This window comes from Bidens hawaiensis, unplaced genomic scaffold, assembly GCF_021521415.1.
Source record: "Bidens hawaiensis isolate Kalapana, Puna unplaced genomic scaffold, B.hawaiensis_p1.1 tig00053139_1, whole genome shotgun sequence".
Lineage (NCBI taxonomy): Eukaryota > Viridiplantae > Streptophyta > Magnoliopsida > Asterales > Asteraceae > Bidens > Bidens hawaiensis.
In genome coordinates, this window is record NW_027506247.1 from 29,778 (window position 1) to 57,227 (window position 27,450).

The 27,450-nt window shown below is 35.3% G+C and overlaps 2 protein-coding genes and 1 pseudogene across 3 annotated transcripts; all 3 read right to left on the reverse strand.

Moving 5' to 3' along the window:
- Positions 1-419: 419 nt before the first annotated feature.
- Positions 420-3,581, reverse strand: LOC143617221 (putative LRR receptor-like serine/threonine-protein kinase IRK pseudogene; annotated as a pseudogene). Its single transcript, XR_013150793.1, has 2 exons — positions 2,188-3,581; positions 420-2,106 (listed from the first exon to the last, which is right to left on the reverse strand). The product of XR_013150793.1 is annotated as a putative LRR receptor-like serine/threonine-protein kinase IRK pseudogene (transcript).
- A 3,445-nt stretch (positions 3,582-7,026) lies between these two features.
- LOC143617222 (uncharacterized) lies at positions 7,027-7,362 on the reverse strand. Its single transcript, XM_077089850.1, has one exon. The coding sequence runs from the start codon at positions 7,360-7,362 to the stop codon at positions 7,027-7,029; it is 336 nt and encodes a 111-aa protein (XP_076945965.1).
- An 8,659-nt stretch (positions 7,363-16,021) lies between these two features.
- On the reverse strand, positions 16,022-25,883 carry LOC143617223 (uncharacterized). The gene is made up of 12 exons (XM_077089851.1): positions 25,727-25,883; positions 25,365-25,572; positions 19,970-20,059; positions 19,766-19,855; positions 19,162-19,229; positions 17,939-17,983; positions 17,649-17,818; positions 17,229-17,327; positions 17,041-17,109; positions 16,807-16,945; positions 16,462-16,645; positions 16,022-16,413 (listed from the first exon to the last, which is right to left on the reverse strand). The coding sequence occupies exons 1-12, from the start codon at positions 25,859-25,861 to the stop codon at positions 16,289-16,291; spliced, it is 1,422 nt and encodes a 473-aa protein (XP_076945966.1). The 5' UTR covers positions 25,862-25,883; the 3' UTR covers positions 16,022-16,288.
- Between the last annotated feature and the right edge of the window lie 1,567 nt (positions 25,884-27,450).

Here is a 27,450-nt window from a genome sequence, read left to right on the forward strand (position 1 = left end):
AGTTTCCACTTTGTTTTATCATGTGTTGGTCACTTTATTACTTTATACAACCCACTTGGATCATATTTTGCTTCAAAGTGGGTGCCAGGAATCTTAGACCCCTCTGCATCAATTTCACTTTTTTGACTTCTAATCTTAAAATAATAAAATTCAGTTGTTCTTTTTAATTTTTTAATGTTTTCACTCTCAAAATTAGCATCCACCTCATTACTTTAATTTATTGTTTAACAATTATTCACTTTTCCAAAAAATAAATATAAACAATTAAATCTTCTATGCTGTCACTGATCTTCTTTACTAAAACTTGATTATTACTGTATAATTTGTATAATTATATGATCAAATATTAGTGTTTATGTCAAAATAAAAGGTAAAAAAGCAACAAGTTACGCAACTCTTTCTAAATGATAAAATAAAGTTACTATACTAATAATACTAAAACAATAAACATAACAACAAAAGTAAGAAAGATAGGTTTTTTTCAGTTAATAATAACGGGTCAACCCGAACCGAATTGGACCCGGTGAAAACGAATCCGGCAACTTAACACTACAGACAAAAATAATAATCAAAAAGAATATTCTCTCCGCCTGAAATACAAAACACTAACCGGATTCATCTTCACCAGAAATCTCGGAGACGGCCTTGAAAACCAATGCCTAAATATTATCCGATTCCTCTTGGCTTTCCGTCGACGGGCATTTGATAAGACTCAAAATATTTATCACCTCGGTCATATCAGGCCGGTTCGATGGCACCTGCGACGTGCATATTAGCCCGAGTTTCATTACCGGAATCACTTCCTCGGCCGCAAACTTCCCTTGCAGCCGCTCATCGATACATTCATCCACTCTTCCTTCTTCTAACGCGCCACGAACCATGTCGCAAAGTATCACCACGTCGTCTTCCATATACTCCACAGGCCGTCTACCGGTCACAATCTCTAGAACCAAAACACCAAACCCATACACATCACATTTTTCTGTTATTTTAACCGTCTTGCACGCAAACTCTGGCGCCATGTAACCGAGTGCACTTTGTATTTTGCTGCTGAGAACATACCGATCCAGCATTGGTAAAAGCCTAGCTAGCCCGAAATCTGCTACCTTCGGCTCGCCCAAACCGTCGATTAATATGTTACTAGACTTCAGATTGTAATGTATGATTCCAAGATTATGCAAATGAGATAAACTTTTAGCTATGCCAATAATAATATTAAACCTTTCATTCCAAGTGAGTGAGCCTTCAGTTTCATGCAAATGCTTGTATAGATTACCACCAGATACATATTCATATATTAATAGTTGCAAAGATGGAGTCCAATAATACCCTTCAAGAGCTACCAAATTCGGGTGATGAATCTTGCCCAGTTTCTTAACCTTGCATTCGAAATCTTCTTGAGACTTTACCAGACTCGAGACCGTAAGCTTCTTAATCGCTACAGACCGACCGTCTCCAAGAACAGTCCGGTAAACCGCACCAAACCCTCCACGACCGAGCTCACAATCCTTGTTTAACAAAGCGTGTGCGCCAGTACTGAAATCGGGCTCATCCGAAAACATAACGAGCTTGCCAGAATTCGTGTCGGTGGTATGCGAGCTACTGAAGTCGCCTGCAGATAACGCTACTCCGGCTGCTGACCTGGACATGGTGGACCGGACCCGAATGTTCAAAACCGTGATGAATATTATACCGATAACGATTACTGCAGCCGCACCGATGGCGATAAGAGCTGAAATGCTGAGAAGGATCTTTTTATGAGTTATGGTTTGAGGGACCGAGTCAGGGTCTGAACCGGTTGAGTTCGGGTTTAGGACAATCGGTTTGGGTAGGACGGCTGCACAGCTGTTGTTAACGGCTGCACCGCAGAGAGCGCGGTTGTTGGATACAGAATATGGTGATATGGTGTTAAAAAATGCACCTGCAGGCAGTTCACCTTGAAGTTGATTATGTGACACATTAAATGTTTTAAGATGCACAAGGTTTGCTAAGGGTTTAGGTAAGGTTCCATTGAGTTTATTAAATGACAAATCTACATATTCAAGAACTGCAAGTTTTGACATTGTTGCGGGAACTTGACCCGATAGATTGTTGAACAATAATATCCTGCAAAATGAGTAAATCGGATCAAGAAACAACAAGAAAATAAATAAAGATTGAAACTTGAAACATGATTAACAATCTTACATAGACGTTAAAGACGAACATGTTCCGATTGAGCTTGGAATGCTTCCATTTAACCGGTTTTCACTCAAATCAAGACTCGTTAAAGCGTTTAACTTTCCAACAGTTTCCGGGATTTCACCGGTTAGCGAGTTCCCAGACATGTTTAACAATCTCAAGCTGCTAAATTTTTCAATACCAGACGGGATTTGACCCGTTAACTCGTTATGTGACACATCAAGAACTTGAAGATTCTGATATGACACATCGATGGCAGAAGTAACAGCATCATTAACACTTCCAGTCAGCTTGTTCTCTGCAAACCGAACGGTTTGCAGCCCTAACTGGAACACCCAAGTAGGAATAAACCCTGTTAACGAGTTTCGACTCGCATCCAGTATCTGAATGTTTTTGCAGTTAACAATGGATGCTGGTAAGCTCCCGGTGAAGCCATTATCGGAAATATCAAGTACTTTTAACGACCGAATATTACCAAGCGCGTCTGGTACCACACCAGAGAACATATTCTTCGAAAAATCAACGGTTTCAAGTCTTCCAAGTTCTCCAATCCATTCGGTTACCTCACCAGTAAACAAATTACCGCGAAAATTTAACTCATTACATAACGAAAGCTTCTGCAGCGCGGTAGGCAACCTTCCGGTAAACGAATTCTCACTCAAATCAACCGACCTCAACAACGCACACGCTCCAATTTCTTCAGGAACCGAGCCGGTAAACTTATTCCTACTCAAATTAATGTTTCTTAAATTAAACAAACCTTCAATTTCTTTCGGGATCTCACCTTCCAAAAGATTATCCGACACATCAAACAATCGAAGTCCATTCAAAGACCAGACACCCGAAGGCAACACACCCGAAAACCTATTCGACGAAAAGTTCAAAACACCAAGAGACGAACAGGAAACCAACCCCTCCGGAATCCGACCCGAGAACCTATTCCCAGCTAACGAAACCGACCTTAACGACGACCCACATTCGTCAAAAAAGCTATCCGGAATCACTCCAGTAAACCCATTCTCACTCAAATCAATAACCCTAAGATTACTAAACTCACCAACATTAACCCCAATACTCCCACTAATATTATTCCTAGCCAAAGACAACTTCCTCAACAACTTCAACTGCATCAACCCGCGGCCCATCTTACCCGATAACCCGAACCCATCAAGCACAAGTTCACCAACTCTATTGGATCTTGGGTTACACCTAACACCAGTCCAATTACAAGGGGTGTCATCATCTTCATTCCATGAAGATAACTTACCATATGGATCCAATAAGTCTGCTTTAAACACTATTAAACCCAACACATCGTCATCTAGTGTCGGGTTTAACGAGTTTATTATCGTGACATTAACAATTAATAATAAAAAACAGGTGGTAAATGAGTTTCTCATTTTATTTTTTTGAATAAAAGTTAGTTGTAACAAACTTACGCACGGGCATTCGGGTACAAGTCAACTAAAATGTAACAAGTATAAAATTGAAGTATAAAATTTGGACGGTGTGTGTTTTTGGGTTACCGGTGACGGAGGAAATGAGGATTCCGGTGGCTGTGATGTTTTGTAACTTTTTTATGTCTTGGACAGAGATAATATATACAGGCTTTATGTGGGGAGAGGTTAAAGAGGTTGGGTGTGGGCCCACGTGTTTATAGGTGACACGTGGACGTAGGTTAGTGGGTGGATGTTGGTTGTCGTACACGTTGGAATAAACGGTGTTTTGTGGTGTTAAAGTTTTGAGGGGGTGGTTTGGTAAGTTTAGAAAGATGAGGGGTTAGGTTGTTGTTAGAATGTAAGTTGGGAGTAGAGATGAGCTCGGGATGGTACAGTACCGATTTGTACCGATCTTGAAAATCCCAAATTTTTATATCGGTACTGAAATGTTCGGTTCGATACTGGTATTTCGTGCAAATTTGAGAAATATCGGTACTGTACCGAACCGTACCCGTAATGAAAACTAAAATTTGGTACCAAATCGGTACCGAATTCGATACCGGTACCAAAAATGTCTATCTCTTGGGAGTATAACCTGGGTGTGTTAGAAAACAGTTATTTTGAAGTTTTAAAATTTTTATTAATGAGCTGATGTTTATTTAGTGAAATAGAAGTTCGATTCCCGTTTGTGTTACTTTGGATAGATATCGACTACAAAGGATTTGAGTTAGGTGTTGTGTAAAGGTTGTCATTCGAACCCTGAGTCTACCCAGGTTTTCGTCTCGCCGTTTGTTACGCCAGAGAGTTCTGCTCTTGTGGTGACATGACGAGTGTCAAGTGGCAGCTGGCGGTATGGTTTTCCCAGGAACGCTCAAGCCAAACTCTAAAAGCCAGTGTGGCCCCGATTAAAACAACATACTCTGCCAAAGTGGGGCGACGAGGCTCTCCAAAATTTGAAATGTGATGACCTAACACACAAGAAAGTCGTCGTTAGAAAAAACCACTATGATGTTCGCGTGATATGATTGAGAACGCAAACACTGATAATTACATAATACGATTATATATATATATATATATAGGGGTGGGTTATAATAAAAAGAAATAGTTTCCTAGGAAGACTAAGAATAAATCATAGCCATTGGATCATATCAATCAATGATTGAGATTTAAAATTGCCAAAAACCGTTATAGTTCCCTAGAATTACTCTTTTACCATTATAACCGACATAGTTTCCTAGAATTATTCTTTCACCATAGGTTTTAATGCCAAATGTCAAAATTCTATTGGTTCTTACCATTTCTAGGAAACAACTTCTTTTTATTTGAACTCTTTTCTATATATATATATATATATATATATAGGTTTAAGTTCAAGAAAGAAATCAAATTATTGCAAAAAATGAGAGAAATGAATATGAGCCATTAGATTTATTTAGGTTTTAATTATTTAAAAATAAATAAAAAACATGTCAATGCAACAATATATGCACTCCCTATCTCCAATTAATACAACTAATATAACCATAATAAATATCTCTAATTAATATATCTAACTAATTTAACTATAATAATTAAAAAGATAAAAACACTACTTTAGTTTTATTTTTTACTTACACATTATTCATTTTATTCAACATAAATACAATTTATTCATCTAATACTATTTCTTTATATTAAAAAAAATAATTTCCACTCAATATATTAGCATATATCAACGTATTTAAGTTCAATAAATATACAACATACACAACGTTATATAACCTACACTTGTTTTGAGCAATAAAAACGTACAACATACAAAAAGCATATATAACTTACATATCTAATTCGACATCAACAATTATATAAACTACACAAAGATACACATACCCTACACATGCGTAGGTCATATGTGTTTCGTATGTAAGCTATATGTTTTCTTATTCTTAGAACAAGTGTAGGTTATATGTTTTTGTGTAGGTTGTATATTTTTTATTGACATTTAATGCAACCATGTGTAAGATAGTTTTTTGTATTATTCATCACAATGTAACTACGTATTTGATGGATATTGATATGTTGAATTTGAAGAAACTGGTTTTGAAAATAAATTAATGTATGAATAAATTGTATTTGTGTAAGATAAAATTTTCGTGTGTAGGTTATATGTTTTCGTGTGCGTGTGTATTTTATTGATGATGAATTTTGTGTGTAGGTTAAATTTTTTTCGTGTGTAGGTTATATGTTGTCTTATTCTTAGAACAAGTTTAAATTATACGCTTTTGTGTAGGTTGTATGTTTTTTGTTGATATCTAATGCAAACACATGTAAAATTGTTTTTTGGTATTATTCATCATAATGTAAATATATGTTGATGGATATTAATATATTGAGTTGTAAGAAATTAGTTTTGGATAGAAAGAAATTTTAACGTATGAATAAATTATACTTGTGTAGGATAAAAAATTCAAGAAACAAAAAGTAAGTTATAAAAATAAATGAGTTCTTAATATTTTCTAATTATAATAATTTAATTAGTTATATTAATTAAATAAATAAGTATTATGGTTTATTAGTTATATTAATTGAAGAAAGAGAATAATTAATAGTTTCTTTATTTAGCTTTAATCATTTAAAACTTAAAACAAAACTAGTAGTTCATATTCATTTCTTACATTTTTTGCAATAATATCATTTCTCTCTTGAACTATCCCCTATATATATATATACTAGTTTAAGACCCGTGTATTACACGGGCAATTGATAAAAAGTTAAAATTTAAACATTAAGAATATATAATTAACAAAAAAATTGTCATACATTATTAATACAATTACAACTTGAATTAAAATTACAGGAACTACAAAAGAGACTTCACGCAAATACTTCACAAATAAGAAAAAATTTCTTTGTACACTACATTCGTGGTTGTATTGGTCAGATTACCTCGTTTATAAAGAATCAAAATCTTTAGCCCAATTCTGCTTGTAACTCTTGACAAGGCGACGTATAGTTGTCCATGTGAGAACACGGGTTCTTTTAAGTACAAACCAACCCTAGATAATGACTGACCTTGGCTTTTGTTTATGGTCATCGCGAAACATACTGCAAGGGGAAACTGTCGTCTTTGAAATTTATATGTTATTTTATTGTCTGTTAGAGTTAGCGGTGATCTATGGATCAAAACTCTATGTCCAATGTTAGTTCCAGAAATAATTTTTGCTTCAACCACACGAGTACCTAAAGATATAATTTGTAGTCGAGTACCGTTACATAAGCCTTCTTTCTGGTTAAGATTTCTAAGGAGCATAATAGGAACACCAACTTTTAGCACAAGTTTGTGGTTTGGTAGTCCGGATATTCTTAGACCATTAAGCAGTTCAGGGGAGTATAAAGCTGTATCAACAGTGTCATTGATATATTCTTATTTACATATGGTATCTGAACTTAAGTACCCGACTTCATCACATGGAAAAAACTTGAGCAAACTATCATTAATCTCATCAACAATTTCGTTTGTTGGTGCAAGTATGGCTCTGTCTTGAAAGTAATGTTGGTTCTCGTAATTCTGTAGAATATTAGGATATACAAAGTCAAAAAGTTTTGATATAGGATCAACATAATCTTTTATAAGTAGATCCTCAAGTATATCTATTGTTGCAACACCATCATTAGGACCGCCAACATTACCTTCACCTATATCTAAAAGCCATTTTGCGAATAATCTGGTTTCTTCAACATCAGATGATGGCCTACCCATAGTTAACCTTAGATTTTTTTGTTAATCTCAAGACATTGCATTCACTCCAAATGTAAGAAGAACATAGAGAGGCGTTTACTATGTCTTGTCTAGTGCCTTTTTGAACTACAGGTAGGATTTGTCGAAAGTCTCCTCCAAATACAATAACTTTTCCTCCAAATATCAAATTAGAAGATAAAACATCTTTTAAAGATCTGTCAAGAGCTTGAAACCCATGTTTGTGAGCTATTGAGGCCTCATCCCAAATTATTAATTTGGTTTTTTCTAATAATTGTGCCTCGTCTGTGCCTGGATCAATGTAGCAAGTAGAATCCTCATTCAGATTTATCGGAATATGAAACCTTGAATGTGCTGTGCGTCCTCCGGATAACAATAACGAAGCAATTCCACTTGAAGCAACAGTTAGGACAATTTCGCCTTTTGATCTTATGGCAGTTGATAAGGTCTTCCATAAGTATGTTTTACCTGTTCCACCGTAACCATATACGAAGAAGACACCACCTTTATTCTACTGAACTGCCATCATTATACGATCAAAAACATTTTTTTGCTCATGAGTAATTGAATTAAATAGAGTTTGAAACTCTACTTTTAGCTGGTTTTGATCGTATGACAACTCTTTGTGAATCAACCTATTAGATGCAATAGATATATACTCAGCATCAGGGAAAGGCATGGTTTTATATCTTCTTAAGCTTGAGTTGTTGCGCAGCAAGATTTTTTCAATCTCAAATAAAGTGAGGTTCTTGATTTGATCTTCAGTTAGCGATAACTCTGTAAAAATTGAATAAAAAATTTGGTAATATTAATGACTATATATATGCATATAAAGATTGTAAAATTCACTTCCAAAATATTGATACCTGGTGACTTTAAAAAGACGTCGTTGGTTGTAAAGAATGTCATCAGAAAGCCATTTCCAAGTATTTATCCATACACGTTCTGGTCTAGAAAGGCTAACATTGTAGCGAACAACGTGCGTGTACTCCGTGACCCAACGATGAATGGCTTACCTCTTTAATTGCCTCAATGTATTCTTGATCATCTTCTAATAAATTCAATTAAATCCGCTTAAGGATTGGGTAGGAGATACATCTCCATTCTCCACTGAGTTGTAGGTAATTGATTCAATTACTCAATTTTGTTGTTTAATTCAACTTATTACACTTCATAAGTGATTCTTGTTTACTACTTTTCTTAACTCTTTTGATTTTATTGTTTGATCAAAGTATGAAATTTGATGCCAGATTCGTGTGGTTACCCCAACTGTAAGTGTCTTACCCCTCTGCTTATAATGGGGTAACAAACTTTATTTGACATTTTATATATTTACTCATTTTAATATTTACAATCCAATTACATTTATTGGCAGTTACATCCTTGATGTGCATGATTACACCATTCGTTTGAAATCTGCTTAGAAGTTTCTAAAAGATGGGTACATGGTAGTTATAAACCATTGTATATATATAATCATTATATGATTGTTGTAGTATGAACTTTTTATTAGGTCAAAACTGATGGTATGTTTGACGTGGAAACAAGTTAAAAAAACAATGCTATTGGGCATATCCGGTGTTTTTGTGATGACGTAGGGGAGGTAGATCATACGCTTTCTATTTTTTTTATATTCCATGTGTTTTACCAGGTTAACATTTTTCTTTTATTCTTATTTTTATAGTAAGCCGTTGAGGAGAGAAACTTTAGAGACAGGAACATGACATTGACATTGGTGTTGGTTTCAAATAAAGCTACAAAAGAAACACCAAAGAAGAAAGAAACGTCGAATGGAACCAGAACCGATATCCAAGTATCTGCAAATGTATGAGCTGAGGTAGCTTTATATTTTTATTCCTTGAAGTTTTAATAGATTTTCGAAGTCATGTTTAGCTCTGATATCATAAATATTTCTTTGTAGCCATATAGTTTAATTATGGTTTATTCAGCTTCACAAATTAAAGAAATGTAGTTTCGGCAAGTTTTAATCCAGTATTAGACTGTGATGTAATGAGTATGAATTGGACAACCACTTTGTAGTTGTTACTGCACAACTTGTTTCAGATGGGTTAGTGTTTGGGATATCTTCAAGGCATTTGTTTCTATAATCAAACCCACAAGTCCAACTTGTTTTGGTTGTAGAAAATCTTTATTGAATATTGTGCATTAGAGATTGAGACAATTGAGTCAAGTTGGTGTTCGCTTTAGATTTCAATTTATTGTTTGTAAAACTGATACAAAGGGTATATTGGTAATAAAGAATTTGATATTATAGATCTTGAGTGTCATTATCACAGATGGTTCAAAGTTAACAAGTTTTACTTAAATTGGGCAAAATTATCTACCTTTGTAGTAGTAGTTGACTTTTATGTCAAACAAGACAAACTGATATAGTTTTGGAAAGTTTTAACCCAAAATTATGATCCACTTGCAATTCAATTGTGTTTAAATACAATGATACATTTCGTATAACATTTTCCAGTATTATTAGAATAAATAATCAACATAACACGAGTCTGCTTTTTTATAATAGTCAACGCCTTAATGAAAACGATTTTAAGTATGCCCTGTTGATTTAACAATTGACTGTTACCGGTGACCCACTCCCTATTAAACTGCTGGAGTGGCTGCCCTCTTAGACACTCTCGCGGAACCTCCCAGGTACGTAACATCTTACATCTACTATATTGATTAGGTGTGTTCACGGTCCGGTTTGGCCGGTTTTTTGGTCAAACCATGAGCTGTACCTTTACTAACGGTTTTTATTATTGGAAACATAAACCAAACCGTTGAAATTATAAACCGAACCGAACCAAACCAAAACGTTACTAATGGTTTGGTTTCGGTTCGGTTTCTCGGTTTTGGCTCACTACACCTTAGCGCTGGTTATCCTTAATAAGAAATAAAACATATAAAGAAATGCTAAAAATAACTATTGTCCAAAATCTCATAATAGAAAGTAAGCACATAGAGAACTGGATCTGGATCTACTCATTAGGTTGTGAGACTATTAGGAAGGAAATGTGCAGCAAACTTGGATCTTCTATTTAGTAGAAGACTGTTATAAACTGTATGCAAGTAAACTAAAATGGTTAAATATAGTTAACTAAGCTTAATATACATGTATTTATATGTGTATAAGAAACATCTAAGCAATTCGAATTTAGTGTAAAATCTTACGGTACGGTTCGGTTTTATACGACCGGTTTTTAATTTAGTTTTTGAACTTGAAAGTTGCTTCATTTGACTTTAAATGTCAAGCTTCACCTTATTATAGTTTTAGAGAAAAATCTGCAACTTCAGATTTACATGGAATAACTTTTCATAATTTATTAGAAATTAAAACCAAGTTCAAGACTAGGAAATGGAAGGAGAAAACAGTAAAAATGCAGAGAAAGATAAGGAGATTTCAGTATAATTTAAGGAGTTGTTCAGATTTGCAGACAGATTGGATTATGTCTTAATGGGAATTGGCTCAGTTGGAGCCTTCGTTCATGGCTGTTCTTTGCCTATCTTTTTTAGATTCTTTGCTGATCTTGTTAATTCTTTTGGCTCCAATGCAAACAACATTGATAAAATGAGTCATAAAGTGTTAAGGGTAACAATCTTTCTTAAGTTCCTGTCTTTTTTCATTAAAAATCATCTTTTTTCTTCTATTATTCATATTCTTGATCTTTTTTCATAAAAAAACTTATTGATCATTTTCATTACAAAAGTCATCTTTTTTTCTTTTATTTTCAATTTCTTGATTCTTTATTATAAAAATGATTTTTTTTTTCACATTCTTGATCTTTTTAATAATTATATAATTATGTAGTGATAAGGGAATTTTGGGCTCGCTTATTAAACACGATTAGTTTTAGGCTTGAGTTGGCATCAAGCTCGTTTAACTTACAACACAAGCCCATACATTCTGAACGCAGTTTAACCTGAATTTGTCTCAAGTCGTTTGACCCTAACCTAGTTTGACCAGTATGGACCTATGAGCCGACCCGGCCGTCTTCCTCCTCACTTTGATTTTTTTAGTTTTTTTGAAATGAAAGGAACAAAATGTGACAATTTTGTTTAATAATTTGCAGGATTTTGTTTTACAGATACAACATCTTGTGGGTTAGGACGGTACAATGCTTGGATCATGTGTTTATCATCTGGAATGGCATGCAGAAATGCTATAAATCATCTACGGTGGGACCAGTTTTATTATGTTGTGACTTGTACCAATTTCATGTATAACATCTCAATTGAGGATCGAAAAGATTCATAACTTTTATTATGATTAGTTATATGACAAGCTGATCTATATTAATCGATCGAATTTCAGTTGCGTCCCGCGGTAACGCGCGGGCTTTCTACTAGTATATATATATAGAAAAGGGTAAAATAAAAAACAACTGTTTTGTGAGAAGGCCTCAAAATAAAGCACACCACCTAAATAGGACACTATACAATGTAAATAGGAAACTATACAGTTTTTAAAAACTACCAATCTTAACCACAAGATCCTAGATCCAAGGGCTTAGATTTATTCTTATGTTTCTCACAAAAACTATTGTTTTTTACGTTAACCCTACCCTATTAGCTAAAACAATATGCAGAAAAGCAAGGAAGAGAATTAAGGTTTTGAAATTACCTTGTTAATAATTATATGATGAATTAAGAGAAATCAAACATTCATTCGGTACAATTTCGATTGCTTGCCCGTCTGGCCCTGTGCGTGATTCAGGTTTAAGTTTTTGTTTTGTTTATAACTGAGAGCTGCATGAATCGAACTCGAGACCATTAGCTTATAATATGATGCCTTATCTCCGAGGGATGCCAAAAAAATAAATAAATGCTAGTTTAACTTACACAGAGCTCGGGCTCAAGCTCGATTCGTTTCGATCTCTATTTCTAGGTTCGATCTTGGCTCATAATTAATTTTTCAAGCTCAAACTCGAATCAGCCTCAACTATTAATTATTATGGATATATTTTTTAATTGTATTTTATATATTTTTTTCAATTGTAATTTTATATATAACATAATGTAAAATATTTATTATTTAGTTATTTTTTTTCACAAAAATATATATAAAATTATATTAATGACGGTATTGTTTAGGCTTGCGAGCCGGTTTAAGCTTGATAAGTAAAGCTAGTGCTTAAGCTCGTTTATTAATTGAGCTTACTTTTAAACTTGAGATCGGGCTCGTTTAAGCCTAGCTTGGTCGAACTTTTTCACGAGCCGATCTCGAGTCTCGTTTGCACCCCATTGCTACGGGAACACCTCGTGTGTGTATATATATATATAATTTTTTTATACGTTTAAATTATTTTAAAATTTAAATTTGCTTTGTAATTTATAGAAATAATTAAAATATATTATAAAAACTATAAATCCACTTAAGTACAAATTATTTACTTAATAATATGCATTTTAAAATAACTTAAACATAAAAGTTGTGAAGTAAACATAAAAATATACTACAAAAACTCATGTATTATTTCAGGTATCAGAAAATTTGGTATCGGATATCGGGTATGGGTATAGGGTATGACTGGTTTCGGGGTATAAAGCAGGTACGGTTCCGGGTAGAGATGTTCAAAACGGTTTGGGACTAGGAACCGGAACCGGTTCCTAACCGGTTCCTATATTCAAAACCCTCTTTTAAACCGGTTCCAGGCTCGAACCAGTTAAGGAACCGAACCGGTTCTCCCACCCTCGGACCCCTAACCTATCTAACCGGTTCTTACCAGTTCCTACACTGTAACCGGTTCAACCGGTTACAGTGTAAAAATTTTTTTTTTTTCGTTTTTCGTTTGCGATTTGGATTCTAAACTACGATTCGTATTTGTATAGCATGAAAAATAAACAAAACAATTAACATAAAATTCATTTTATTTACTTTAAGAAGTTCAAAAAAAAAAGGTTACATGTTTTAAAATCTTCAAAAACAAACTAACAAAACATTAAACTTATAAATATAAAGTTGTGACATATTATTTCTAGAAAAGCCTTCTTGTTCGTCGTAATTATTAAGCGGCGACTTCTTTCTCGGAATTACTTGTAGAAATGCCTTCTTGTTCGTCGTGCACTCGAACATCAAGTGGTGTTTCATCTTCGAGAGTGGTTACGTGTTGAATACGATCGATTGAGTCCAAGTGATCCTTTAAGCAAATGCACATCTCCACCGACTCCGAATTTAGTCTTGTTCTTCTCACCGATATTACCCTGCCACTAAGAGAAAAAGCGGATTCCGAAGCTACCGTAGAAGCTTGGACGGTTAGTAAATCACGGGCCATGGTGGCAAGAATCGGAAACTCGGTTTCCTTTACCTTCCACTAAGCCAAAACATCAAAAGTGCCATATTCCTCTTCGGATAAACCGGTAGAGTAATCATTTGCACTATACCTTCCTAGTTCGCTTGAAGGGGTGTTACCCCTTTGTTTTTTAGCCGTTACGTTGCGAACGGTGTTCATAAGGCTAATCATGGGATCTCGTACTCTAGTAGCACTTGAACTTGATGAAGACCCCCCCCCCCCCCCCCGGCATAGGCATGTGTATGTTTGACCCATATTTATTTAAATAAAAGTCATACATAAATTTAAAATTCAAGTTAAAATAATTTTTTGCCTCTGTTGAAAAATTTGGGTCAATTTCATGCATATCTAAGGCTGAAAAAATTTCGTCTATCACACATTCAACCCCCGTAACATTTAATATTGGGTTTAAAGCGGCGGCGCAAGTAAAAACCGGTGGCAATTCAAGAAAGTATTTTTTTAATTTAAACTTCATTGGTAATATGATGTTTGAAAACATTGGACTTTTATTTTCAAATTCTTTAAGATTGTTAACCATTAAAAATAACTCCGAAAGAACCAAGGGACTTGTCGGATAATACGTTCCCGATAGTTTCGTAGTTGATGTTTTAAAAACTTCAAGAAAAGTCGATAAGTCATTGATAATTTCCCATTTCTCATTTGAAAAGGGGATTGCCAAATCATTCTCGGCAAGACTAGAATGAAACATTTGTAAAGTTTCTCTTTGTTCCAAAGCACTTTGAAACATTATGCAAGTGGAATTCCATCGATGAGGTACATCCCAATTAGCTCCCAAAGCTTTTCTTCCCGTATCTTTACAAAATTTTCTATAATCCATTTGTCTTTTTTTACTTTTCTTAAAAACTTCATGTATCATTAGTCTAAAATCGTTTATAACCGATGTAACCTCATCCGAAGCAAGTCCGTCTTGCACGATTAAATTAATGATATGTGCAACACACCTTGAGTGAAAAAATACACCATTGCAAATCGGCGTATATTTTAATTTTAATTTATCAACCGCCGATGTATTATTCGACGCGTTATCAAATGCCATTGAAAATATTTTATTTTCTAGTTTATAAGTTTTTATAACATAATCTAAAATTTCAAACAAATTATCTCCCGTATGTGGATACTCAAAGAGTTCGAAAGCAATGGTGCGTTTCATCATTTCCCACGATGACGGGTCTACCCAATGAGCGGTGACACAAAGATAAGATTCGGGTAGACCATGTGGAGCCGACCAAACATCACTAGTTAAGTTTATTCCCGTATTTATATTTTCAAAATATGCAATTAGTACCTCTTTGGCCTTCTTCCACAATTTTAAACAATAACGTTTAAGAGTATGACGACTTACGTGAGTGTATTGTGGTTGAAGCGTATCTCGAATTATGGCGGTTAAGCGAGGGTTGTCGAAGTGGCTAAACGGCAAAGCTTCTTGAATCACAAACTTCGCCATACGATCTTGAACTCGATCAATTTGGTATGTAAATATTCCGCCTTCACTATCCATTTGCGTTTGTTGCGAATCGACGTTCTTTTTCAACGCCTTGCAATACGGTTTTTCGATGTGTTTCTTCAAATTTGAATTCGAAAGTGGGTTTAAATAAACCCCACAAAACTTGCACCGAGCCTTCAATGAATGGTCACTCAATTCAACCAAATCCCAATTGCACCAAATCTCTTGATTACGATTATGAGGTACAATACGAACAAAACTTGGTTCGGCGTTGGAACCTTGACCAACCGATGATTGTGAGGCAGCCATAACAACAAATATGAATATAGAAGAAGAGAAAACAAGAGATTAGAGAACTCAAAACGTTGTAATAGCGTTTTTTTGTATTTTTTTGCGTTCGGGTTTGCGTTTTGAGTGTTGTGATGAACCAATGACACCAAATACCTATTTATACTAGTAGTGGGGTGCTTGGGGGAGCCAAAAAACGGCTATTTTTGACCCAAACGGTCAAAAAACGGTCAAAAAAACGATTTCCAACGGCTTAATCGATCCAACGGCTAGAACCGGTTTCGGTTCCTACCCGCCCCCACTCAGAAACGCAAGAACCGGTCACAGATCATCGGGTTGAATCAGATAGGGTCCGGTTCCTACCAAAAACGGGTAGGAACCGGTTCGGTTCCGGTTCGGGTCCATCGGTTCGGTTCCAGGAACCGGTTTTTTTGATCAACTCTAGTTCCGGGTACGGGTATTGAGCTCAAAATGCATACCTTATCCATACCCTACGGGTAAGGTCGATTCCGGTTAACAAAACCGGTTTGGGTATTATTTTCGGGTCTGATTCCGGGTACGGGTTTTTTGTGCACCTCTACCCAACGCAACCCCCTCCCCCCCTAAGGGCCGGCTCTGCTGAATAAACCAAACCGATAAACCGAAAATCAATTAGTTAATTTGATTAAGGCTAATAACAAACCAAACCATGCACAACCCTACGTACATGACACATTAAAAAGCGTAAGTCCGCATCGCATATCACGTGAAACCATTTGACAAAATAATTTGCAGTATTCTTAAATATGATTATAATTGGCTCAAAAATTAAATTTACAAACACTAAAAAACTAGGATTTGTAAGATAATGCATACATCACTACATAAGAAAAGAATGTTAGTACTCATCATCTTCTTCAGAGTTGCTTCCATCATATATATGATATTCTCCATCACTGTTTTCAGAATCATGTAATTCATTACCACCACCACCACGGTTTTCATGCACCATATTTGCATGAAAATAAATTCATATAAACGTAAAGAGGTATACAACAGTTGATAAACAACCTGCACCTCTACTGACTATCTTTTCTTTTATCACATTTATAGCTCTTTTTGATTTTTCAAAACGTAAAGAAGCCGATTTCAGAAAGGACTCTCCACCGGGTTTCGGATATACTGAAAAAAACCTCACAGCAACTCGTAACCGCAAGATATCGAGCATGTGTGCAGTGAACCAACCCGTTACTAACTGCAAAGTAAATGATTTTACAATATATACATACATACATATATTAATATACATATATACATACATATGTAGAAATGTATAAACATATGTATATATGCATGTATGTATATATATGTATACATTTATGTATGTAAAATGAAGCGAAGTATAATATAACTTACATCGCAAGATGTTTGAGTCAAAGGCTTTTTAATCTCTTGTTGAATGTAATCATCAACAAGTTCGAAAAGTTGTAACGAGGTGTGACATTTGTATGGGAAAACACGAAAGTTACATAAATCGTCCCATTTATGCTTTAACCTGCAAAAGAATCAAACAATTGATGGTTCGGTCGGGTTGAGATTTGAAATATATAAATTAAAGATTTTGAAAAATAAAACTAAGCAATGTGCTACCTGGATGCTATGCCATTATCACAGTAGCTTCTCAAAGCTGGTGGTACTCTGAAATCAGTCCTCTGATATCTGTGGTCAAAATGTGTTAAAACAGTATTAAGATATCATAAAAGATTAAAATACCAAAGACAAAAAGATAATCACTTTATACAGTATAAAAAAGCAATTTAATATCATAGAGTTCTTACATGCGGGATTCAGGATCTTTACGTGGATCATATCCTTTTCTGATCCAAAACCGCTGAAACTGCCCGTTTGCAAAATAATAAGCTGCCCTGAAGAGAAACCTGTAAACCAATTATATTGTATTAAAGATAAAACTAAAGTTTTATTCTAATTTAATTTAGCAAAAATTGTCACATATCCCCTCAAAACTTGGTAAAATATCATATTTACCCAACAAATGTATGACATTTATACCCTTCACTTAACTTGCATTAGGATATGGTAATAAAGAAAAAGAGAAGGTACAATGGTCATATTATAAACTGTATTTATAAATATGTTTTTTTAAGTATCTTAAATGGGTATATATGAATGATATTAATTTTTCGGTTGCCTTGTAAGTTTTACTTCTCAGGGGTATATATGGAATTACCCTAACATACCTTTTTATAATGTTGCTACCAAGTTTCAAACCTTTATTAGACAAATGCTCAGACAAAGATTGTCTGATCCATATGGGACGCTCATTGAACAAATCACATACTGCCACCTGGCATTTCCAATCTTCTGAACCTTCAGCTATGAACATTTCCCAGTTCACCTTCTTAGGAACATGTATGAATGTAAAGGCAAAGAATAAATTTCTATTTTACAGTAATATATAAAGCAAAGAATGATAATAGGTAACTAGATATTAATGAATATGCGCATATAAAACATTAAAAATAAGGATATCTTTGATGTTGAATTCAATTGCAAGGCTAGGCTCTATATCCATCTGCATTACAAAAATTGAAAATGATTTATACCCTCTAGATTGAGTAAATTACACGAATGGTCCTGTGTTTTGGACTTTTGGTTCAAATTTTGTCCCTAAAGTTAAAAGTTATAGATTTGGTCCCAACCAAACCAACCAATATCTCTTTCATCAATGGTCCAAAAACTAAATCTAGGTTTAGCTTTTCTATTAAAACCAAGAAAAATTACCCTTTAACCCTTATTCTTAAAAGAGTAAAGTGCCATTTTCGTCTTTGTGGTTTGACAAATAATGCGAATTTAGTCCAAAAAGTTTATTTTTTGCATATGGACCCTCCACGTTTCCCATTTCTTGCCAATTACATCCAAATCACTAATTTTGGTCGTTAATCCATTTGCGCGCCCCTCACGTGACGATCAGTTTTGTCGTTTCTCTCACTAAATAAACTTCAGTCCTAATTCGCAAGCCCCCTCACGTGAGGGGTTGGGGTGTATTTGGGGAACAAGAAAAAAAAGGAACAAAACTGCCCCTCACGTGAAGGGCACACTGATGGGTTTAACGACTAGACTTAACGATATTAGGGAATTCGGGTTTAATTGCAAGTGAAATGAAACCATAGGGAAGAAAATTGCAAATTTAAAACTACTGGACTAAAACTGCATATTTGGACAAACTAGAGGGGCGAAAACCGCAATTCACTAAAATAAGTATTATAATAAAGAAAGGTGAAAAGACATGTCTACCTCTAACTTAACGATTAAATTTAACGGGGTTAGTAATTTGGATGTAATAGGCAAGAACTGGGAAACGTGGAGGGTCCATATACAAAAAATAAACTTTTTGGACTAAATTCGCATTATTTGCCAAACCACAAGAACGAAAATGACACTTTACTCTTCTTAAAAACTAAGTCGGGCCCGATCACCATCCACCCACTTAATCTTCTTCACACGTTAGGCAACGTTGAAGAAGAATGGTGGGTCCCATATATTTTATATATTCATTAAAAAAGAGGTGGGTCCAAGAGAATATTTTAAATCCAAAATTTTATTTTAGATCTTTTATTTTTACAAAAAAGAGTAAATTCACATGTGTTTAACAGAAAATCAAACCCATTTAAGCCTTTTAGTTAAGATAAATACATAATAATACAAATACAAAATACCTCCCAGATACATGATAATACAAATACAAAATACCTCCCAACGGTGTTGCACAGTTGCCTCTTGTTTCTTTTTAAGGCTGGCATATATAGATGGTTTCAACATAAAAATAAATATATAAAAAATATTATGAATGAAATCTTTTAATTAATATTATATATATAGAAAAGGGTTCAACTAAAATTAGGAATAAATCATAGTCATTGGATCATGTTAATCAATGGTTGAGATTTAAAATTACCAAAACCGACATAGGTTCCTAGAAATATACTTTCACAATAGTTTCCAATAATTGTTTTTTCACCATATGTAATGCCACATGTCAAAAATCTATGGTTCTTACCATCCTAGAAACTCCTTATTTTTATTTGAACCATTTTCTCTCTCTCCCTCTCTATATATATATATAGAAAAGGGTAAAATAAAAAACAATTGTTTTGTGAGAACCTCAAAATAAAGCACACCAGCTAAATAGAACACTATACCATGTAAGTAGGAAGCTATACGGTTTTTAAAAACTACCAATCTTAACCACAAGATCCTAGATCCAAGGGCTTAGATTTATTCTTATGTTTCTCAAAAAACTATTCTTTTTTACGTTAACCTACCATATATATATATATATTAAACGATTCTTACACCAAATTCTCCTGTGTATTTTTAATTGAGAAAAGAGGTGGTAACAAAATCATTAAATCCTCTTGATCTGCATCAATAAGCCCGTGTTTTTCTGCAGTGTTGCATACACACAAAAAGCAACCAATTTTAACAAATTTTCACAAACAATAAGATATATAATAATAAAAGATAAATAAAACAAAAACAATGGGGATGAGGACCAAACCAAATTGTGGTTCCACGTCAGCCCAATTCTGCTTCTTTTTACGTGCCACGTCAGCATGAACAGCTAGAACGTGCTGGTAGTCTGCCATTCCTGTATAATTCAAGCACAAATATACCAAACGTTCAATAAATAGTTCGTGAACCGTCAGGCGAAGTTCGTTTATTAAACAAATGAACGAACATGAACAAAAAAAACTGTTCATATACTTCAACGAATGAACATGAATACATGTCGTGTTCCTTAATTAGTGTCCGTTCATTTAAATTCGTTTACTTTGGATATTTTGCGTTCATTTATGCTCGCTAGTTTACGCTTGTTTAAGTTCGTTCAATTACGTTCATTAATATACTGATACGAGTCCAATTATTTATATATTTCTAATTAAAGTTTACATTAGGAGAGGTAAACGAGTTGACCCGGATTGTTTAATGGAGCAGCTCAAAATGTTATTTGGGAATTCTTTTGACCCGTTCAACATGGAATAGGAGAGTAGTGCATCTAGTGGATGAGTGGGCGGTTATGGGAGGGAAAAAACTGCCGAGAATGCTATCTTAATCCTGCTTTTCAATTTTTTTGTTTTTTGTCTTGGATTATTTGTTCTCTTGAACCTTGTATCGGAGATTTGCCATCTAGAATTGGCCTGCTATCTATTTCAATATATCCTTATTTCAATCCTAGTTTTATTTGATGCAGAATTATCTCCTAGTTTAAATTTCATAAGTTTATTTTCAGTTTTATCTCTTATTACTATATTTATTTTGTTTCCATTTTTATCTTCTTTTCATTTAGCATAAATAGGGTGTTAGGGTGTATTGTTTAGGGAGAGTTTTTTGATTAAGTTAATTATTATAAGAACATTGTTCTTGGAACATTCGGTTCAAATTATCATCTTTGATTATCATGAGTGTTTTGAGCCAATGATCACTTCCAAAACTGCATCATTATCATTTTGATTCCATTGTCGGGAATTACGATGGTACAGACTCGGAGCAATTAGGAAAGAGTGGTGGTTCTCTAACTGATTCCTGCAAACCAGTGATGCACTAGGCCTTTATTCTTGGTTATCTGTTGAACAAACACCGGCCGACTAGGAGGAACTGGTTAGTGCATTTCAGGAGCATTTTGGACTACCCAAATTCCAGAACACAGATGAGTATTTGTGTAGGATTAGACAAACTGGATCAGTGATTGAATATAGACGGGAGTTCGCATGTAGATCATCCCGTGTTTCTAATTGGCCAAATCATTGTCTGTTGGGGGATTTGTCTAAACGGGCTCAAGGAGGAATTGAAGGTTGACGTGAGGATTCACGAACCGCGAACAGTTTATAAGGCCATGAGCCTCCCATTAGAGTACGAATCCAAAAGCAATCACACTCGGGCTACCAAGAATTCCAACCTCCAGCACCGCAACTTCATCTAATGCGGTAAACTTTGCCAAACCAGCCCCAAACCGTTTGTCCGATGCAGAAAAGCAGACCCGATACTTGAAAGGAGAATGTTTCCGATGTGGTGAGAAATACGGGCCATGGCACCGTTGCAAAACGGTCACATTTAATCTTCTGCAGATCAACGAGGATATGGAGGAAACCCCTGAAGGTAAAGAGGATGACAGTTCTATTAAACCGGATAAAATTACAGAAATCAATCTTCATGCTATACTCAGGAAGTCTCACACTGTTAGTGCATTTTTATGTTTGTCTTGTCTTGCATAAATCGTTTGGTCATAAAAACAATGTATAGGGGCTAAAATTGTCATTTTGTATTAGTTATAAGCCCGTACACACGACTTGTGCGCGTATGGGGTGTTTTGCGCATAGTCCATGCGCATGGGGTGCGTATTTATACGAGTTAAGGTTATGAGTATGGCATAACCTTTGGTCCAAATCACCGATTTCCTCTAGTTACTCTGCCAAATTCATTCCAAACTACATACATACACACTCAATCATATAACTTCTAACGAAAATCAATTGATTGTCAACAATGTCAAACATACTTGTTTAGTGATTCCACCATTAATGAGGACCTAGTATCCAAAGACTAGATCAATTAGAGCTTTCTCACACTACCACTATGAAATTCAGGGTAAGTTGATTCCAATGAGGTCCTAATTTTAAAAGATAGTGGGTCAACCCATAATCTCGTACGTGAATTAAAAAATAACAAATCAATTTGTAGTAAGCTTTGGTGTACAAATTGGTAATCGGGAATAATCAGGTGTAAACATATTCACTTGCAAGTTTCAGACCAGGAAATTACCCAAGATATTTATCCTTTATCCATAGGTGGGGCTGATGTAGTATTGGGCATTAGGTGGCTATCCTCGCTTAATACGGTGCAAGCCAATTGAAACGAAATGTTCCTCATATTCACCATGAATAGTAAATATGAGGTGCAAGGGATAGCATTGGATCCACAAAAATCAGCAACATATCAACATCTCGCCATCGATACAAGTCTAAAATCAGAAATTCCAACTTCTGTCCAGCTGCTGATTAAAGAGTTCCCAAGTGTATTCGATGGACCGACATCACTCTCCCCATTTCGATCTCACTTTCACTCTATACCGTTAAACCCAAATGATTACCCTCCCAATATACGACCTTATTGGTACCCACATTCACAGAAAACTGAGATTGAAAGACAAGTAAATGAGCTTCTTTCAGCTGGTTTCATCGAACCCGGTTCTAGCCCGTTCTACAGCCCAGTTATGTTGGTAAAAGAGAAAGATGGCACGTGGAGGATGTGTGTGGATTATCGAGCCTTGAACAAAGTTACCATGGGATTCCCAACATTGACGAGTTGCTTGACTAGTTACACAGAGCCACTGTCTTTTTTTAGCTGGATTTACGTTCCAGGAACTACCAAATTCAGGTTAATTTGTAAGATGTGGAGAAGACCGTTTAATGAACGCCCCCTCTACATTCCAAGATGCTATGAATGATATATTTCGTCCATTTTTCCGACGTTTTATACTCGCTTTCTTTGATGATATATTGATTTACAGCCATCACTCGAGTTGCATTTAGCCTATGTGCAAATTGCTTTGAAATTGCTTCAAAGGGCGAGTATTTGAGACACATTCCACATCAGCTCTTCCTCTTGTCCGGGTTTTTCGTCTGTCGGGGAGTATTTAATCTACAAAGAGCGACTTGTGGTTCTTGGCATCCTAGTTCGTGCCTCCATTCTATTTGAGGCACATTCCACACCGGCTGCAGGTCATTGGGTTTTTTTAAACCAATGAAGCGAGTGGAAAGTCAATATTTTTGGCAGAAGTTAAAGCAACATGTTAGATCCTATGTGTAGCAGTATTTAACTTGTCAACGCACCAAATATGATACCCTTTCACCCGCCGGGCTGCTCCAACCATTACCGATTCCACAACAGATTTTGAGGATATTTCGTTGGATTTTGCGGTTGGCCTTCCCTATCTTCGTGGTTGTTGACAGATTGAGCAAGTATGCTCATTTTATCCCCCTCTCTCATCCTTTTACGGCAAAAGGGGGTACCGATGTTTTTTGCAAGGAGGTAATCCGTTTACACGGTGTCGCTCGATTAATTGTTTCTGACCGTGATGTGTCTTTTTAAGTCATTTTTGGCAGGAGCTGTTACGCTAATGCCAAACGAAGCTCAAGATGAGCACCAGCTACCACCGGTCCACCCTCCCCCCCCCCCCTCCCCCCAACTGACGGGCAAACAGAGGTGGTTAACTTTTGGAGGCTTTCGTACGTTGCTTTGCTCATGAGTAACCATCCAAATAGAGTTCCTTCTTAGTTTGGGCAGAATATTCTTACAACACGGGATTTCATGCGTCCACTAAGATGACTCCATTCACTTTAGTTTATGGACAGGAACCCCCTTCCCTCAACCTGCATGTAATCGGGGAAACACTCAATCCAGAATTGAAAAAACAGTTGAGCAATTGGGATGACATGCTCAGGTTGTTACGTGAGAATTTGCAAAAGGCTCAAGACCGAATGAAAAGTGCAGATCTGAAACGAAGAGAAGTGAATTTTGAAGTGGGTGGCAGTCTTTCTTAAGATTCAGCCATATCGCCAGAAGAGTTTAGCTAAACATAGGTTCGAATAGTTATCTCCCCGGTTTTTTGGTCCATATTATTTACGCAGACGAGTTGGTCCTGTCGCCTATGAGCTCAATTTACCAGCTGATTCCGAAGTTCATCCCATTTTTCACGTTTCTATGTTGAAACCCGCTTGGGGACAGGCTACTTCTCAACCTGCCACACCACCACCTATCACTCTTGATTGGGATATTAATCTCCAACCACAGGAAATATTGGATCATCGCTGGGTTCAGGATGCTAGGAATTTGACATTGGAGCTGCTGGTTTTACGGGCCCATCAACCTAAAGAAGACGCCACCTAGGAAAACTACGATCTGTTTGCTGCCCAGTTTCCTACTTTCCGAGTTGAGGACAGGTCGTTTTACCCAGCGGGAAGTAACCATACGAGTCCAATTAAAGTTTACGTTATGAGGGTAAACGGGTTGACCTGCTTTGTTCAATGGAGCAGCTTAAAATATTATTTGGGAATTATTTGGACCCTTCAACACTGAGTAGGAGTGTAGCGTATATAGTGGATGAGTGGGCAGTAATGGGAGCTAAGAAACTGCCAAGAATGCTATCTTACTTAATACTGTTTTTCAGTTCTTTTTTGTTTTTTGGTCTTCGATTATTTGTACTTTTGAACCTTGTATCGGAGATTTTCCATCTCGAATTGGCCTACTATCTATTTCAACCTTAGTTCTATCATATACTCAACACAAGATTTTTTGGTCCATTACAACTAACTATGGTTTTAATAACTTTTAGGCCCTATACATTATCTTCACGTTACTTTTAATTAGTTTTACGCTTTTAGGTCAGTTATGTTCGTTCATCTACATCAGTAATCAGTTATGTTTGTTCATTTACGTTCATGAACCGTTCGTTCATGTTGGTAACGAACAGACATAAATGAACACCAACATGTTCATTTAATTTACAAATAAACACCAACAAGAACACCCCATTCATTTAATTGTTCATTTCGATCGTTTGTTCGGCTAAAGTTAAAGGTTCGAACACGAACATGCTCCGTTTGTGTTCATTCGACCGTTTACAATCATTTGAAATGAATTCAGAGATGGCAAGGAAAAACAACCCACCAACACTTCTGTCCTTTTTATATTAGTTTTGTATATAGGAAATGTAATAATTATGATTAATTTAAAACATAAAACAATTTCTTCTAGACAAAACAATTCAGGATACTATAAGTATTAAATAGACATTAGAAAAACGTTTATAGTTTTTATATTAACCAAATTAATGGGTTAAAATTACCCCCCTCTAATTAAGATACAAAAAAAAAAGTTTGATATTTTTTTCTAACCGTTGAAATAATATGCATCCGAAACATGAGCAACAACATCAGCACAAATGGTATCTTCTGCTGCTTCTGATATCTGTCCCTCGTCTTTCGGTTTTGATATTTTCAACAAAAACTGGTTGCAAGGCATAACATCCCCAATTACTGGATGCGAGTATGGATCTTCAGGCCGGAAATGAAGTTCTAAATTGTTTGATGGTGATTCGCGAGCCTACAGAGTACAGACACAATATCAATTTAACAACTTACAGGTGACGTTTTTTCAACTTATTGACAAACAGGTCAAACACAAATAAATCAATAAAGTTAGCTAAAAGTCAAACAATGTCTAATTTTATCACATACAAGTAAATGGGATGTCTTACCTTGGCAATACATTGGGTCCCACCAAGAGTGACGACGGCCCGTTCAATAGATGAAGGGTAACCAGGATAGTTAACTGCAAAGACTTTGTTACTTGGTAAAACACCCGAGATTGACCCATCTTTTATCACCCCCATTGCCCTTCTTAAAACTGTAAAAATGCATAATGTCAATATATCTTTTCTTAACGTAGTTTTGATACTTGAACTCCAAACTTAAATTTAATCTTTGCATCTACATATATCCGCAACGTTTCTGAAAAATGTCATAAATGTGTGATACACACAGCCTTAAGGAGTATTTGGATGTACATTTTAAATTGACCAATGAAGGAAACTAACTTATGATTTTAGTTTATCAAAATCTATACAGTTAGTGCGGAAAAATATCGGATGTCGCGGTTGGATATAGGTAGTTTTAATATCATGAAGAATATCTATATATAGCAATTCAGTATACTATCCTACCATTAACAAATTAACCTTTTGCAACTTGCAAAACACCAACATTAAACACAAAATAACTGAGAATTAAGACTTAAAACACTGATATCGGTTACATATCATCAGTCCGATATCGACTGCATATATAGATATTAAAAATAATCTGCAAGAGATAAATGTATAATAACCTTATTATCTGGTTATTCAAAAACCCAGTTAAACCCTGAACAAAATAGCATATTATTGATGAAAATAGTAAAGGGGGTGTCTTTCTGTAGCATCAGGCATTTCATCGAACACTTGGTAGGCAATAAATAATAATAATAATTATTATTAGCTAAAACAAATATGCAGAAAAGCGAGGAAGAGAATTAGGGTTTTGAATTACCTTGTTAATAATTATATGATGAATTAAGAGAAATCAAACATTCATTCGATTGCTTGCCCGTCTGGCCCTGTGCGTGATTCAGGTTTAAGTTTTTGTTTTGTTTATAACTGAGAGCTGCAGGAATCAAACTCGAGACCATTAGCATATAATATGATGCCTTATCTCCGAGGGATGCCAAAAAAAAATGCTAGTTTAACTTACATAGAGCTCGGGCTCAAGCTTGATTCGTTTCGATCTCTATTTCTAGGTTCGATCTTGGCTCATAATTAATTTTTCAAGCTCAAACTCGAATCAGCCTCAACTATTAATTATTATGGATATATTTTTTAATTGTATTTTATATATTTTTTGTTTGTGACTATTTGCTCGACTGTTAGTAATTGAAATCAATTGTTGCTTTTTTTTCGTTACAGGCTTCTATTTCCAAGGGCCAAATGCATTCATTTATAATATTCATAATATAGAAGAAAGAAATGTGTGTAGACGACCTGTCACCCAACCCTAACCAACCCGTATAACACACCTAATTTTTGAATTGTGTAACATAATCTTCTAAATGCTTATCTAGAGTAAAAAATAAAAAAAAAAACTACTTGTTTAAAAGGGTTAACACATACCTGCACGTAAGGTACTTGATCCAATTTCAACTAAGTTAGTCCCCATCTTTCATTATTATATATCACCAAGACATTACGTAATCAGAAAACTGCACATCAAATTGACCTTATTTATTTCTTTCGTTTTTGTCGCTAAACTACCAATTTCTAATTAATTAATTCGCTAAACTACCAATTTCTAATTAATTAACCGCTATAGCACCGATATTGACGCTATTAGCGAGACCTAAATTCGATATCAGGAAGAAATTAGAGAAACGTCTGATTGTGAGTGAGAG

Coding starts and splice junctions, on each gene's coding strand:
- LOC143617222 (XM_077089850.1), bottom strand. CDS start 7,362: ATGGGTAGGCCATCATCTGATGTTGAAGAAACCAGATTATTCGCAAAA.
- LOC143617223 (XM_077089851.1), bottom strand. CDS start 25,861: ATGGGGGTGATAAAAGATGGGTCAATCTCGGGTGTTTTACCAAGTAAC. Junction 19,856..19,969: donor TGACGTGGAACCACAATTTG/GTTTGGTCCTCA, acceptor GCAACACTGCAG/AAAAACACGGGCTTATTGAT. Junction 17,984..19,161: donor CTGTGCAACACCGTTGGGAG/GTATTTTGTATT, acceptor TTTGTAATGCAG/ATGGATATAGAGCCTAGCCT.